The sequence below is a fragment of the Neoarius graeffei genome, chromosome 15 (genome assembly GCF_027579695.1).
Source record: "Neoarius graeffei isolate fNeoGra1 chromosome 15, fNeoGra1.pri, whole genome shotgun sequence".
Taxonomy (NCBI): domain Eukaryota; kingdom Metazoa; phylum Chordata; class Actinopteri; order Siluriformes; family Ariidae; genus Neoarius; species Neoarius graeffei.
In genome coordinates this window covers 70,033,907-70,048,786 of record NC_083583.1, presented here as the reverse complement: position 1 = coordinate 70,048,786, position 14,880 = coordinate 70,033,907, and the positions used below count along the sequence as shown (strand labels likewise).

Sequence of the window (14,880 nt, the reverse complement as noted above, 5' to 3'; positions counted from 1 at the left end):
CGAGGCCTGGCTATGGATAACCCGACATGGAGCACCTGGCTGCCATGGGCAGAGTACGCCCACAACACCTTGCAGTCATCGGCCACCAAGCTGTCGCCATTCCAGTGCCAATTCGGGTTCCAGCCACCTCTGTTCCCAGACCAGGAGGAGGACGCAGGGGTGCCTTCGGTCAACCAATATGTGAGACGGTGTCGCAAGACCTGGAGCAAGGTCAGGAAGACCCTCATCCAAACCTCCAGAACCAACCAGACTCAGGCCAACCGCCATAGAAGACCTGCCCATGCTTTCCGCCCTGGACAGCGGGTTTGGCTGTCCACCAAGGACCTTCCGCTGCGGGTGGAGAACCGCAAGCATGCTCCTCGCTACATTGGCCCCTTCAAGGTGGTGCGCAGGGTGAACCCTGTCACCTAACGGCTCCAGTTGCCCCGGACTCTGAGGATCAACCCCACATTCCATGTTTCCCTGTTGTGGCCCGTACTGACGTCCACGTATGCCCCTGCCCCTAGGAATCTCCCCCCCCCCCGCATCTTCCAGGGTCAGACTGTGTTCACCGTGCATTGCCTGCTTGACTCCCGCCGGGTCTGCGGTGGGCTTCAATACCTGGTAGATTGGGAGGGCTATGGCCCTGAGGAATGCTGTTGGGTCCCCGCCCGGGACATTTTAGATAAATGACTGTGCCGGGACTTCCATTTGGCCCATCCGGATTGCCCTGGGAACGTCAGGAGACGCTCCTGGGGGGGGGGGGGGGGGGGGTCCTGTTAGGACTGGGACTGCTTTGGCCTCTAGAGGCCACTGTTATGTTTATCTTGTCATGGTTGTTTTGGCCTCTAGAGGTCGCCACTGTGTTTTGTGTTTGTCTTGATTGCCTGTTTCCAGACACAGGGCACCAGGATGGATCAGGCAGGTCCAAGGAGCAGAAGAGGTCAGCATCTCGATCCCAGGACCAACATGTAACTCAGAGGGACAGATTTGGGGAGGGGGGAGAGGAAGAGAAAACACAGGTTGTTAGGTATGCCCAATGTCACCTGAATAAGTAGGAATAGTATACATATTGCACTGAGTACAAGCAGGGACTCCAGCAACTAACTATGACAGCATAACTAAAAGGGGAGAGCCAGAAGGTAACACAGGCATGAGGGAGCCCCGGGACATAAAGCAGCCAGCCACTACACTGTCATCAAACTCGAGTGAGCAAGCGAGTGGGGACTGACAGCATCCATACATCCCAGTTTACCAAAACACTCTCTATGTCTGAGGACCCTCCAGATCTACACCTTTACCTCATAAACACCATTAACAAAAGGTGTTATCCATGCAGGAGCTAATGATATATGCCTTTGTCAGTCTGAGGTTACTAAGAGTAACTTTGTAGAGGTGTTTAAATTAGCGAAGGCGATGTCCGATGCTGTAGTATGCTCTGGGCCCATCCCAATGCGGCGTGGTGATGTAGCTTACAGAAGGTTATGGTCGCTGAACTGCTGGTTGTCCAGGTGGTGTTCTGAAAACAGTGTGGGCTTTATAGATAATTGAGCTAATTTTGAGGGCACTGCTGGCCTGTTAGGGCAGGATGGTATCCATCCCACTCAGGAAGGTGCTGCTCTCATTTCTTGCAGCATAGGTCATAGTCTCAGAACAGGCCTAGTTAATTTCTGACAATCCAGAGCCAAGGCCAGGGAGCAGACGAACAGGCTAAACCTGTTAGCTGCACAAAGTCATCACTCAGGGTCCACTACATCGAGACTGTCTGTCTGTTCCCTGAGCTCAACAAAAAAGTAGAAATATTCAGAGAGTTTGTTCCAGTAACCTAATCAGTATAAAATTAGATCATACTGACTGTACAGCTGCTGCCAGCACCTTTGATCTAAAGGTGGGGCTATTAAATATTAGATCTCTTATATCTAAAGCGCTAATGTTTAATGAACTTATTACTGATCAGGAGTTCAATCCCACCGTCACGTCTTCCATTGAGGAAGCGGAGGCTGATGACTCAGAGGTGGACCTGTTCATTACCCAAGCCGAAGTCACTGAGGTGGTTTTCAAGCTCCTCGGTGGCAGGGCACCAGGGGTGTATGAGATCCGCCCTGATTATCTCAAGTTCCCAGTGCATGTTGGACTCCGGCAGGGCTGTCCTTTGTCACCGGTTCTGTTCATAATTTTTATGGACAGAATTTCTAGGTGCAGCCAGGGGCTGGAAGGAATCCTGTTTGGGAACCACAGGATTTCATCTCTGCTTTTTGCGGATGATGTTGTCCTGTTGGCTTCTTCAAGCCAGGACCTTCAGCATGCACTGGGGCGATTTGCAGTCGAGTGTGAAGCGGCTGGGATGAGAATCAGCACCTCCAAGTCCGAGGCCATGGTTCTCGACCGGAAAAGTGTGGCTTGCCCTCTCCAGGTTGGTGGAGAAGTCCTGCCTCAAGTGGAGGAGTGTAAGTATCTCGGGATCTTGTTCACGAGTGAGGGAAGGATAGAGCGTGAGATCGACAGGCGGATCGGTGCAGCCTCCGCAGTGATGCGGTCGCTTTACCGGTCTGTCGTGGTGAAGAAGGAGCTGAGCCAAAAGGCGAAGCTCTCGATTTACTGGTCAATCTACGTTCCGACTCTCACCTATGGTCATGAGCTTTGGGTAGTGACCGAAAGAACAAGATTGTGGATACAAGCGGCCGAAATGAGTTTCCTTCGCAGGGTGGCTGGGTGCTCCCTTAGAGATAGGGTGAGAAGCACAGTCACTCAGGAGGAGCTCAGAGTAGAGCCGCTGCTCTTCCACATCGAGAGGAATCAGCTGAGGTGGCTCGGGCATCTCTTTCGGATGCCTCCTGGATGCCTCCCTGGGGAGGTGTTCCAGGCATGTCCCCCCGGGGAAGACCCAGGACATGCTGGAGGGACTACATCTCTCGGCCGGCCTGGGAATGCCTCGGTGTTCTTCCCGAGGAGCTGGCCGAGGTGTCTGGGGAAAGGGAAGTTTGGGCTTCCATGCTCAGACTGCTGCCTCTGCGACCCGGCCCCGGATAAAGCGGATGAAGACGTGACGAGACGAGTTTGATGTACTTTGTTTAAACGAAACATGGATTAAGCCAAATGAATATATAGCATTAAATGAAGCTAGTCCTCCTGGATACAGTTACTGTGTATATACACCAGCCTTGTCTAACTGGCAGAGGAGGAGGCATTGCGGTTATTTATAATGATTATCTAGGTGTAACACAAACCTGGTCATAAATTTTAATACATTTGAAGTTTTTCATACTCGTATAATGTATGTAGCCTCGAAAAATAGGTCTACCTAGTTAATTCCCTTACTTATTATTTATAGGCCCCCGGGGCCATATTCTGAGTTTCTTTCTGAATTTGCAGATTTTATCTCCGATCTGGTTATTTCCTTAGACAAAGCTTTAGTTGTCAGAGATTTTAATATTCACTTCAATAACCCAGAAGACCCTTTAAAAACAGCATTTGTGTCCATTTTAGATTCAGTAGAGATTAATCAGAATGTCATAGGACTGACCCATAATGGTGGTCACACCCTCGATCTAATACTAACATTCAGGTTAAACGTAGAAAATATAGTCATACTTCCACAGTCTGAAGTTATCTCAGATCATTATCTCATCTCATCTCATTCAAAATGTGTCTGAGTAATAATATATGCACCTCACCACACTACTGTATTAAACGTACATTCACATCAACTACTGCACAGAGCTTTATAAACGATCTCCCAGAGTTATCAACTTTGATCGGGTCACTGTCAGTCCCTGCAGAACTTGATCAGGCAACTGAATGCCTAGAGTCAATGTTCCGCTATACTTTAGATAATGTAGCTCCTCTTAAAAGGAAAATGGTCAGAAACAAAAAATTAGCACCCTGGTATAATGACACTTGCACCTTAAAATAGGCCACTCGAAAATTGGAACATAAATGGCATTAAACAAAATTGGTAGCATTCAAATTAGCATGGAAGGAGAGCTTCCTGATGTATAAAAAAGCTCTTAGTGCTGCTAGATCAACATATCTCTCCTCCCTAATAGAAGATAACAAAAATAATCCTAGATTCCTATTTAATACTGTAGCAAAATTAACCAGGAATAAGTCCACTATAGACACATGCACACCTGTAGTATGTAGTAGCAACGACTTCATGAATTTTTTTTTTAATTAAAAAATTGAGAATATCCGACAAATTCAAACTACTAATTTAAGGTCAGACAATGTACAGTAAGTGACCCTGTAGTTAACAATATAACTGTATCAGATCAGCAATTAGAATGTTTTACTCCCCGTAGATAAATTGAATTACTTTCATTAATCTCTGCATCAAAAGCCTCAACTTGTGTACTAGATCCCTTACCTACACGTCTATTCAAACAGATAATACCTGAAGTAATTGAACCGCTTCTAAAAAGAATAAATTCTTCTCTTAGGATTGGCTATGTAGCCAAATCCTTTAAACTAAACTATCTTTCTAATCAAACCCCTGATTTAAAAAAAACCTGTCCTTGATCCCTGTCAGCTGTCCATTTATCGGCCAATATCAAACCTCCCCTGGACACTTGCAGTAATGTTTTTATGACTGAGGACTACAGTTGATTTGCTAACTTTAGGACTGCAGTTGTCATGAACAGTTTTGCACTCAAATTTCCATCAATGAAGAGTTTATAACATCAACAAAACTGACTTCATGTTAAAACTGTTCATGTTATAGTCATGTTGTCTGTTGCCCAAATGAGTATGGGTTCCCTTTTGAGTCTGGTTCCTCTCGAGGTTTCTTCCTCATGTTGTCTGAGGGAGTTTTTCCTTGCCACCGTCACCACAGGCTTGCTCATTGGGGATAGATTAGGGATAAAATTAGCTCATGTTTTAAGTTGTTCAAATTCTGTAAAGCTGCTTTGCGACAATGTTTATTGTTAAAAGCGCTATACAAATAAATTTGACTTGACATCCCCTCAGAGCTCTCCTCTGGCTCTGGGCAAACATGGCACCGGACCCTGTGCTTAGGTGAAGGCTTGGGTTCTAGTCGAGCCTTAAACAGGGGTATGAGGATGGTTGAGGGCTCAGGCACATGGACTCGGGTGATGGCAGGGGCATGAACCCTGGCATTGTCATGGCCATGGGCTCAGGCATGAATCTGGGCTTGGGCATGGACCTTGGCATCGGTATGAGCATGGACTCAAGTGTGTACTCTGGCTTAGACTCTGACCTTGGACATGGACTTGGACTCAGTCCTGGATGTGGACATGGATTTAGATCTTGGCATGGGCGTGGATGTGGACATGGATTTAGATCTTGGCATGGGCTCTAGCGTTAGCATGGACCTGGCCATGGGCTTAGGCTTTTTGATCTTGGCATGGGCTTGGTTTGAGTGAGGATGTCCTTGCTGAAGTCAGGTGGTGGAGTGAAGAGCTCATCCTTGCTGAAATCTGGAGCAGAGGCTACCCCATCGGCCTCTGGAGCGAGCAGTGGAGCGGAGGCCACCCTGTTGGCCTCCGGGTATCAGCTCCAGAGGCATGGGTGCTGCACTCTGACTAGGCATGCTGGTCCAGTGAGTCAATAAATTATGCAGCCAACCCACAAGCTCTCCAGAGGTTTGGGCTCTATCAAGTCCTTGCAGAAGAAGCAGCACTGCAACAAAAATCTGTTGGGCAGCTGGTCCGCCCCGTCATGTGGTGCTGGAATGTCTAGCCCTATCCACTGGAAAAAAACATAGATCCCGGCTTAAGCACTGTGACATTAGCGCGGGACTGTGTGGCGTGCCTGTTCCTTCCCACTACATCCATGGTTGAGGCGAAGTATTTTGTTAGAGAAGTGGATTTGTAGACGGATGTATTCACAAGAAGGTGTTTATTTACAAGCATGCTATTATAATACAAAAACATGATGCAAAGTCAGAGTCACAAAAACAAATGAAACAAAGTAGTCATTAAACTAGAGTGACATAAACAAGGCTAGCAAACATGGAAAAAACAAAATGGTATACTTCATGAAGCTTTGGGTGTTTTGCAGAGTCCGTATATGAGCACACTGATTGCACTCAAAGTAGCAACAGGTGGATCAAATAATAATTGGTCCTAATGGCACGTGCAGCGTGCTCCATGTGCATGAACGAGAGCGGCCACTCGAGCTGCAACAGGCTCTAGCACGCAAAGACGTGACCGTCTCCTGATTTCTAATTGCACACAACTCGACTCAATCACCACAGCACACATATAAGCAGAGGTGGAAAAACTGGATTGACAAAGTAAAAGTCCTGCTTAGGTTTTCCTTCTGCCTGTGCTCTCAACACAGGTGATTTCACCAATTAGCTTATCAACCTGGCTTAGGGGATGTGGTAATTAGGATCAGCTGGTTCATTGAATTGGCTGGAGCAAAAATGTGGCAGGGTTTTTACTTTCTGCACTCGGGTTTTTCCACCTCTGCATATAAGCACTCTCACTGTCTTTGTGAAGTAAGCGCTCAGTTCCGTGTGTCTGATTTTACCAAGCCTTTTGATTATTGTGCTGCTTTTCTGGTTTGAATTTGTTTTGGACTCTGCATTTTTGATATTGCCTCTGATTTTCTGTTTGTGCCTCACCTGACCATTGTCTGTCTGTTTTTGATGCTGCTTTCTGCCTCACGATTTGGAGTTGTCTGCCAGGCTTCCTGAATAAACTCTCTCTCAGTTTTTACATCTGTCTGTCGCCTGCCTTTCTGACACATTCTTACTCTGACAATTCGTCAAACTTCAGCTGCTGGTTTCAGATATTTTCAGTTAGTTTAGTTGGTTCTGTTTTCCAAAATATGGATAAAGTAGTAGCCTAACTTAAAATACCACAAGCCAGTCCATGAAGGAATGTTGTCATTGCATTGTGCATCTCTACATGTTCATGTTTTTCTTTGCCCCAAGAGTTTCATATCTGCTCTCTAGCACCCTCATGAAAGTAAAACCTCATGCTCATGCCACTTTTTATTGCATCCCATGTGATCATAGGCCTGATGCACACTTCTAGTCTAGACCACATGCCCTGAACAGCAAGCTTTCTTTAAAAAAATGCTACTATATGTAGTATCCAATCTCCTTATCTTTTCTTTCACTTTGTGGTGTGCTTGACAGATGCTGGAAATGTTTGAAAAAGATGACACGGACTTTGTGCCCATGACTGTATATGATTCCTTAAAGAGAGAGTTTGAAAAGCTGCAGCAGCAAAACACCAGAGCTACTAAAAGCTCAAACACTGCAGAGGACCCTGGGTAATTTTGCTGTTGTTTCCACATTTTAATAAAGTGACTATTCATTTAAGGGTAAAATTATAATAACATTAATGCAATTTTAATAAGAGTTTTGATTCTCATTCTCAGGTCTGAGAACAATTCTGAAGATATAGGGGAGTTGGAGTCCCAGAAGGAGGAGGGTTTAGCTCAAGAAATGGAGGAGGAAAAACAAAAAAGCCTAGAGCAACAGCTAGCCTGTGCCCATGCTGAGTTGGAGGAGCTGAGAAAAGAGATGGAACTTGGTATTGATTCTGTGACTGCAGGTTTAGCAGTTAGCCATTTCAAAGCTGAAGAAAAGGAACTGAACTTGGACATGCAGAAATTGACAGCCCGGGTGCAGGAACTGGAGGCAGAGCTAGCAAACAAAGAGGTGGTATGGAAGGAAGGGCTGAATGAGCGTGACAAAATCCAGCAGTTGAAGCAGAGGGTTGAAGAGTTAGAGGAATCTCTACAGGTGAAGGAGAAAGAGGCACAGGATATGAGTGAGTCAGTAGAGAGATTAAAAAAACGAATAAAGGAGCTAGAGGTGGCCCTGGAGCAGGGCATTGGGGCAAGGTGTTTGGCAGAAAGTGAGGAAAAAGCCCTGAATAAATTACTGATACGTGTGGCAGAGCTGGAAGCTGAACTAAGTAAGTGTATTCCTCGTGAGCAGCTAGATGAGGTGCAGGTCACCCTGGGCCTTCAGCTGAAGCAACTAGCTCAAGAGCGTTCTGAGATGGCCCTAAGACTCAATCAAGCTTTGCTGGATCTGGAGAGACTTTGCCCTCCATCTCACACTGACAATGATGACAGCGATGAAGATAACACCAGAGAAGAGCAGTCTGAGAGTTACCAGCCATCCAGTGCTTTGGGTGATTACCGCATTCACTGTTCCATGACTGAATTAAAAAAAAATACACATTGAAGTTAGCTTAAAAAATGACTTTTTTTTTTGTTCTTTAATCAGAGTTGCCTGGTGGAAGAACTTTGAAGGCAGTGCAGGAAGAGCTGGCGGTGACTAGCCAGACAGACTTGGAAGCATCGGATGGCTTGTGTTCTAGTAAAGAGGGCTGTGATCAGGATGCCCTGGAGATGATGGATGCAGTATCATTAGCCAAACACCAGGAGGCACTGTCTGCAATAACACAGCAACTAGCTGAGACAGAAAATAAACTACAGGCTGAAAGGGCACTTTGTGAGCATGCCCATGCTGAACTGGCCAGGCTGAAAAGTGACCTGCAGGATGCACAACATGGCATGGTCAGCAAGGAGGAACATGAAAAGATCTTGGTAAGGGTGGAGGATTACACTGCTGAAATGCTGCATGAGCAAAAATGCAAACTTTTTTCATCTCATTATCTGTAGCCGCTTTATCCTTCTACAGGGTCGCAGGCAAGCTGGAGCCTATCCCAGCTGACTATGGGCGAAAGGCGGGGTACACCCTGGACAAGTCGCCAGGTCATCACAGGGCTGACACATAGACACAGACAACCATTCACACCTACGGTCAATTTAGAGTCACCAGTTAACCTAACCTGCATGTCTTTGGACTGTGGGGGAAACCGGAGCACACCCACGCGGACACGGGGAGAACATGCAAACTCCACACAGAAAGGCCCTCGCCGGCCCCGGGGCTCGAACCCAGGACCTTCTTGCTGTGAGGCGACAGCGCTAACCACTACACCACCGTGCCGCCCGCAAACTTTTTTTTTCTTTAAAAAAGTGGCCATTTAACTTTAACACACTGTGTTAATCATAGCAACTTTTTGTGTCTCTTTCTGTTCCTAGAGAGGTACATGTAACGGGCCTAATTTGTCAAGCTGGATACAAACAAATTTAATAACACATCGTTCATAAGGGGTGGCACGGTGGTGTAGTGGTTAGCACTGTCGCCTCACAGCAAGAAGGTCCGGGTTCGAGCCCCGTGGCCGGCGAGGGCCTTTCTGTGTGGAGTTTGCATGTTCTCCCCGTGTCCGCGTGGGTTTCCTCCGGGTGCTCCGGTTTCCCCCACAGTCCAAAGACATGCAGGTTAGGTTAACTGGTGACTCTAAATTGACCGTAGGTGTGAATGTGAGTGTGAATGGTTGTCTGTGTCTATGTGTCAGCCCTGTGATGACCTGGCAACTTGTCCAGGGTGTACCCCACCTTTCGCCCGTAGTCAGCTGGGATAGGCTCCAGCTTGCCTGCGACCCTGTAGAACAGGATAAAGCGGCTACAGATAATGAGATGAGATGAGATCGTTCATAAGAGAGTTTATGCAAGAACTTTGGTATTCATGAAAATTTTGAAAGAAAACTTTTGTACCCTACTCATACTCCTGAGTGTGTGTAAATTTCTGCATAAGAAGAATAACTAATGTAAAGCTCAAATGATTGACTTCAGATCATCTAATTTGTATGGACTACTTTTATATATTATATGAAATATACTGTTGAGTGCAATAACTTATTTTTTATTACATTTGTAGCATTTAGTAGTCACCCTTATCCAGAGTGACTTGTAGAAGAGCTTTAGAGTTTCTATCAAAAACACATCCTCATACTAATTCACTAGGTCAGGGACTAAGAGCACCATCAAGAACATTATGGGAGAACCAGTCATTTTATATTATTGGCACTAATGAAAGAATATGAAAAATAAAGAAAGCAAGTTAGCATGAACCCATAAAGTAAGATGAATAAAACTAATTCATTTATGACAAAAGAAATGGTGCGTTTTAATGGAGGATGGGATTGGGCTGCTGCACAGAGTCATAAGTCATAAAAACGTATAATCTGATGTGATTAAGGTCGCATTTCTGAGGGACTGGTATGATAATCATTAAATGGTAACGTGAGCAGCACAATGAACACTCTCCTAGTTAAGACGCTCTAAGCATAAAGAGGCTTTTTGGAAACTTGGCACAGTTCTTTTTGCCATGGCATCGACTGTGCAACATTTTCAACACCTTCACCAAGACACTTGTAACAAATGGTAGCTTCCCTGTGTGATCTGCTTGGTGTACATGATCCCCTGGGTACAGTGTAGATCTTTAGATTTTGGCTATTTCAGATGCTGTTACAGTATATATTTTTTATTGTGGGCGGCACGGTGGTGTAGTGGTTAGCGCTGTCGCCTCACAGCAAGAAGGTCCGGGTTCGAGCCCCGTGGCCGACGAGGGCCTTTCTGTGTGGAGTTTGCATGTTCTCCCTGTGTTCACATGGGTTTCCTCCAGGTGCTCCGGTTTCCCCCACAGTCCAAAGACATGCAGGTTAGGTTAACTGGTGACTCTAAATTGACCGTGAATGTGAGTGTGAATGGCTGTCTGTGTCTATGTGTCAGCCCTGTGATGACCTGGCGACTTGTCCAGGGTGTACCCTGCCTTTCACCCGTAGTCAGCTGGGATAGGCTCCAGCTTGCCTGCGACCCTGTAGAACAGGATAAAGCGGCTAGAGATAATGAGATGAGATTTTTTATTGTCATAGACATGGGTCAAGATAAGTCTGCTGTTTCTGAAAGTCTTTTTTTTTGCCATTTATTTGACAGCAGTGTGAGTGCTGCCTTTTATGGAGTCTGTGGGTGTCACCAAACACAAATTAGTTATGCCATGTCATGCCATGCACCTGGTAATATATGGGTGACTGGCATTCAGCAACACACACACACACACACACACACACACACACACACGTGTGAAGAAAATCAGCATTTCCAAAAAAAGTTGTAAATCTGGCAGAAATGTTTAGTTGTCACATAATTTTACTAAAAGATTGATAAATGAGGCCCAACGTATCAGATGTGTTGAAGCTTGCATTAGAGCATGTTCTCTCTTGCAGACTGAGCTACAGCATACCCTAGAGGAGAACCAGCATGCCCATGAGGCTCTGAGTGTTAAAGAGCTGGAGCTGAAGGAGCTGCAGTCTCAGAAAGCTGTAGAACTGGATATGGTATCTAAGGAGGAACATGAAGCCCAGCGACTCTCACTTCAGGCTGAGATCAACACACTGACTGCCTGCCTGGCTGACCTTACACGCAAGCATGAGAAAACATGCACTGAGGTCAGCCATTATGTGTGGGTTTTGAAAAGGTCATGATGGTCCTTTCTGTGTGTAGTCTACCAGATGAAAAATTTACTTGTCATTGTCCTTGGACCTTTACATTTACCATATATACACAAGCACTTCCCTGATTTCAAGCGGGCATGTATGTGCTTGTGTCCTTCAATTAACTTTGTAAAAGGGGTAGTAAGTCATATGGCCAAATAGCCCTTTAGTTCAAACTCTCATACTATCTTCACAATCTCCTCCCTCACCATTCCTGTTTATCTCTATCTTTTCTATTGTCTGTCACCCCGCTGCAGGTGTTCCAAGTGCAGAGGGAGGCTCTCTTCAATAAGAGTGAACGTCAGGCGGCTGAGGCACAGCTGCTCACGGTCCAACAGCAGTTAACAGACCTGCAGGCACAGTCCAACCACATCCAGCAACTACACCAAGACATCCAGCACTCAAAGGGGCTCATCAAAGAGAAAGATCACAAAGTGAGTATGCATCTCTCGCAGTTGAGTAATCTAGATACAAGGGTTTTAAATTTGCAACACATTACTATGTAATGGTATTCAAAGATAATAGTATTTTTCACAAAGGCTTTGTGGATATTGTTAAGGGTATAATTCCATATAAAGGTCTGTTATATATGGCTTTAATGTCTTGACTCACTTGACTGAACGGTGCGTTAGTCAAAATTTGACAAGACTAGTTTTGTAATGGGAGGGTAGGCGAGGTCAATTTTTTTTTTTTTTTTAATTTACTCCATTTCTGCTCATGTTCATAAAGCTCCACCTCAGGTGCACTGGTGACTCATAGAGTATACTTCAACTATAGTTACATTGACAAGGATGAGCATAATATCATGGCTTAACATTGCTTGATTATTGTGTTTCTTGTCATTAAGTTTTTTTCCATCACACACTGTTTTGAGCTGCTTTCTCCATTCCCTTCCAGGTGTATCCTAGTTTCTTCTGTTCTGCTTCCTGTGATCCTCTCCAAGTGTTTCTGGGTCTTCCACAGCTTCTCTTCCCCTACAGGTTCCATTTTAGTGTTTGTCTCTGGTTGGGATGTATCCCAACCAGCCCCACTTCCTTTTCCTAATCTGGAACTCGGTCCTCTCCTGTCCTGTTTCCTTCCAGAGGTTTTTAATGGTGCTCGGCCAATACATCCACAGGGTGGTCTACAGCCACTAACTGATGAAATTTATTTTCATGTAATGGAGATTTAAAAAAAAACAAAACATCTGAATCATCCATGTAAGAACATTGTTTTATCATATGTAAAAAAATGTTTTTGTATGTTTTTGTGAATATATTGCTTATATGCTCTCCATCTTTTATTGCACTTTTTCAGTATTATGGATTGTCATTTATCAATTTATAGCTATCACTTCATGTCACTACTACAATCAAAATTTTGGTATCCTCTACTGTAGTAACTGTATTGCAGAGGTAATTTTCCTGTTAACACCTTCATGAGCTTAATCACGTGTTAGAACAAAAAAACTACCAAAGTATCCTTGATGCTTAGAAAACTCTAATTTTATTAATTACATTTGTTATTAATTATCTGTCTTTGTAGATCACGGAGTTGTCTAAGGATGTATTCCGTTTGAAGGAGGCTCTAGGAGCGCTGACTCCACCGATGGGTTTATCTGCCTGCACAACTTCCTCTGGAATACCAGGACAGCAGTTGGCACTTCAGAACAGAGTATCTGCACTGACCCAGCAACTCCAGGTGGGAATGTCCCTCAAATTACAATCTCTGAAATCAAAGGACTTCCCTATCCACCACAATCTTGTACACTCGCTGGCCACTTTAAGAGGAACTTGTTCTTGATTCTAAGATTCTTGGAATCAAGAACAAATTCTTCGCTGACAGGAGTGGAACCCAATGTGGTCTTCTGCTGTTGCATGCTGAGATGCTTTTCTGCTCACCATGGTTGAAAGAGTGATTATATGAGTTACTATATCCTTCCTGGCAGTTCAAACCAATCTGTGGTGGGTTTCCCCAAAAGCCTCTCAACACTAAGAGTGTCTTAACTAGGAGAGAGAGCATTCATTGTGGTGCTCGGTCTACCATTTAACGATTTGTGCTGCAATGCTTTTGGGAAACTCAGGCCTGGCCGTTTTCCTCTGACCTCTCTTATCAACAAGATGTTTCCACCCACAGAACTGTTGCTCATTCAGTGTTTTTTTTTTTTTTTCACCATTTTGTGTGATTCTAAAGACTGTTGCGTGTGAAAACCCCAGGAGATCAGCAGTTTCTGAAATATTCTGGCATTATGTCCATCTGGCACCAACACCCATGCCACAGTGAAAGTCAGAGATCACAATTTTCCCCGTTCTGATGTTTGAAGTGAACATCAAATGAAACTCTTGATTTTGTATCTGCATGATTTTATGCATTGTGCTGCTGTCAATGGATTGGCTGATTAGATACCCAAATAAAACAGCAGTGGCCGGTGAGTGTCTTTAGAAGTTTCCACCCATCCACAACACACATAACTAAATACAAGACAAAATGTATTATGCATTCAGTAGCCACTTTATCTGGGTCACAGTGATGGTGGATCCAGAACACTAGGCATTAGGCAGGGCACCATGCACACTGTTTCACACCTTGGGACATATTTTAGTGTAGCCAATCCACCTAGCAGCATGTTTTTTTCTGAAATGAGAGGAAACTGCAGCACCCAGAAGAAATCCATGGGGAAATTAGCCCAAGAACATTAACTCAAGCTCAGGATCAAACCGGGGGACACTGAAACTGTGAGGCAGGAATTCTACCGCCAGTGTGCCACCCATGAAATGTACGAGTGTAACTCTAATAGAAGAAAATCTCTTGCTGTTGTGTTGTCAGGACTGGGAGCGCAAGCACAAAACAGTGGTGGCCACGTATCGCTCTCACCTCTTAGCTGCAGTACAAGTAAGTAATACACACATTTAAAAAGCTGGGTTAACCAGTTTGTGGATTTCTTCAATGCACATAGGATTTTGACCACACATTTTTAGTTTATGATACATATACATATTCCTCAGCCTCTGTTTAATTTGTCTCTATTTCATTTGTCTCTTTACTGGGCTTATTAAATAAAGATGTACGTTTGTATTTTGTTTTAATGCTCACAGGGTCGCATGGATGAAGAGGTGCAGGCTCTTTTGTATCAAATACTTAGAATGACCCAAAATAACCAAAGCCATTAAAATATTTGATCGATAAAAATGTTCCATATAGATCCATACAATTGTCCAAAGATCCAGTGGTGCATGGACATGTGACCAGGAATCGGATTTCCTGACATTTATACACCGGGATAATACACAAAGCAAAGCCTGAAGGCATACAAGTTACTGGCTGCTGTTTGTGTATAGTTAATTGGTATGCTTTGAACTCACATTTAAAGAAGCACTTTGTTACACATTTTATACAAGTAAGCATCATTTTTACTAGAAGATAAAACACAATGATTCAGCCTATTCCCAGCTAATAAAAGCTTTACATTGCTGTTCTAAACCAAGGTTTTACATTGTCTTTGTCAAGTCTTTTCTTTACATTTTATATGGAATATATCTGTTTTAGATGGTTGGGCTTAAAGGGGCTATTTCCCCACATTGTTTTCAATGAGATATTA

General features: G+C 44.4%; 1 protein-coding gene across 1 annotated transcript in view; it reads left to right on the top strand.

Moving 5' to 3' along the window:
* The window catches only part of ankrd24 (ankyrin repeat domain 24), a 45,936-nt gene extending 31,272 nt beyond the window's left edge, over positions 1–14,664 (top strand). The window contains 8 exon segments of the mRNA XM_060940698.1: positions 7,085–7,221; positions 7,330–8,111; positions 8,189–8,511; positions 11,037–11,258; positions 11,561–11,737; positions 12,828–12,983; positions 14,109–14,174; positions 14,378–14,664. Of these exon segments, the coding sequence (XP_060796681.1) occupies positions 7,085–7,221; positions 7,330–8,111; positions 8,189–8,511; positions 11,037–11,258; positions 11,561–11,737; positions 12,828–12,983; positions 14,109–14,174; positions 14,378–14,452 (1,938 nt within the window). The 3' untranslated portion in view covers positions 14,453–14,664.
* The last annotated feature ends 216 nt before the right edge of the window (positions 14,665–14,880 follow it).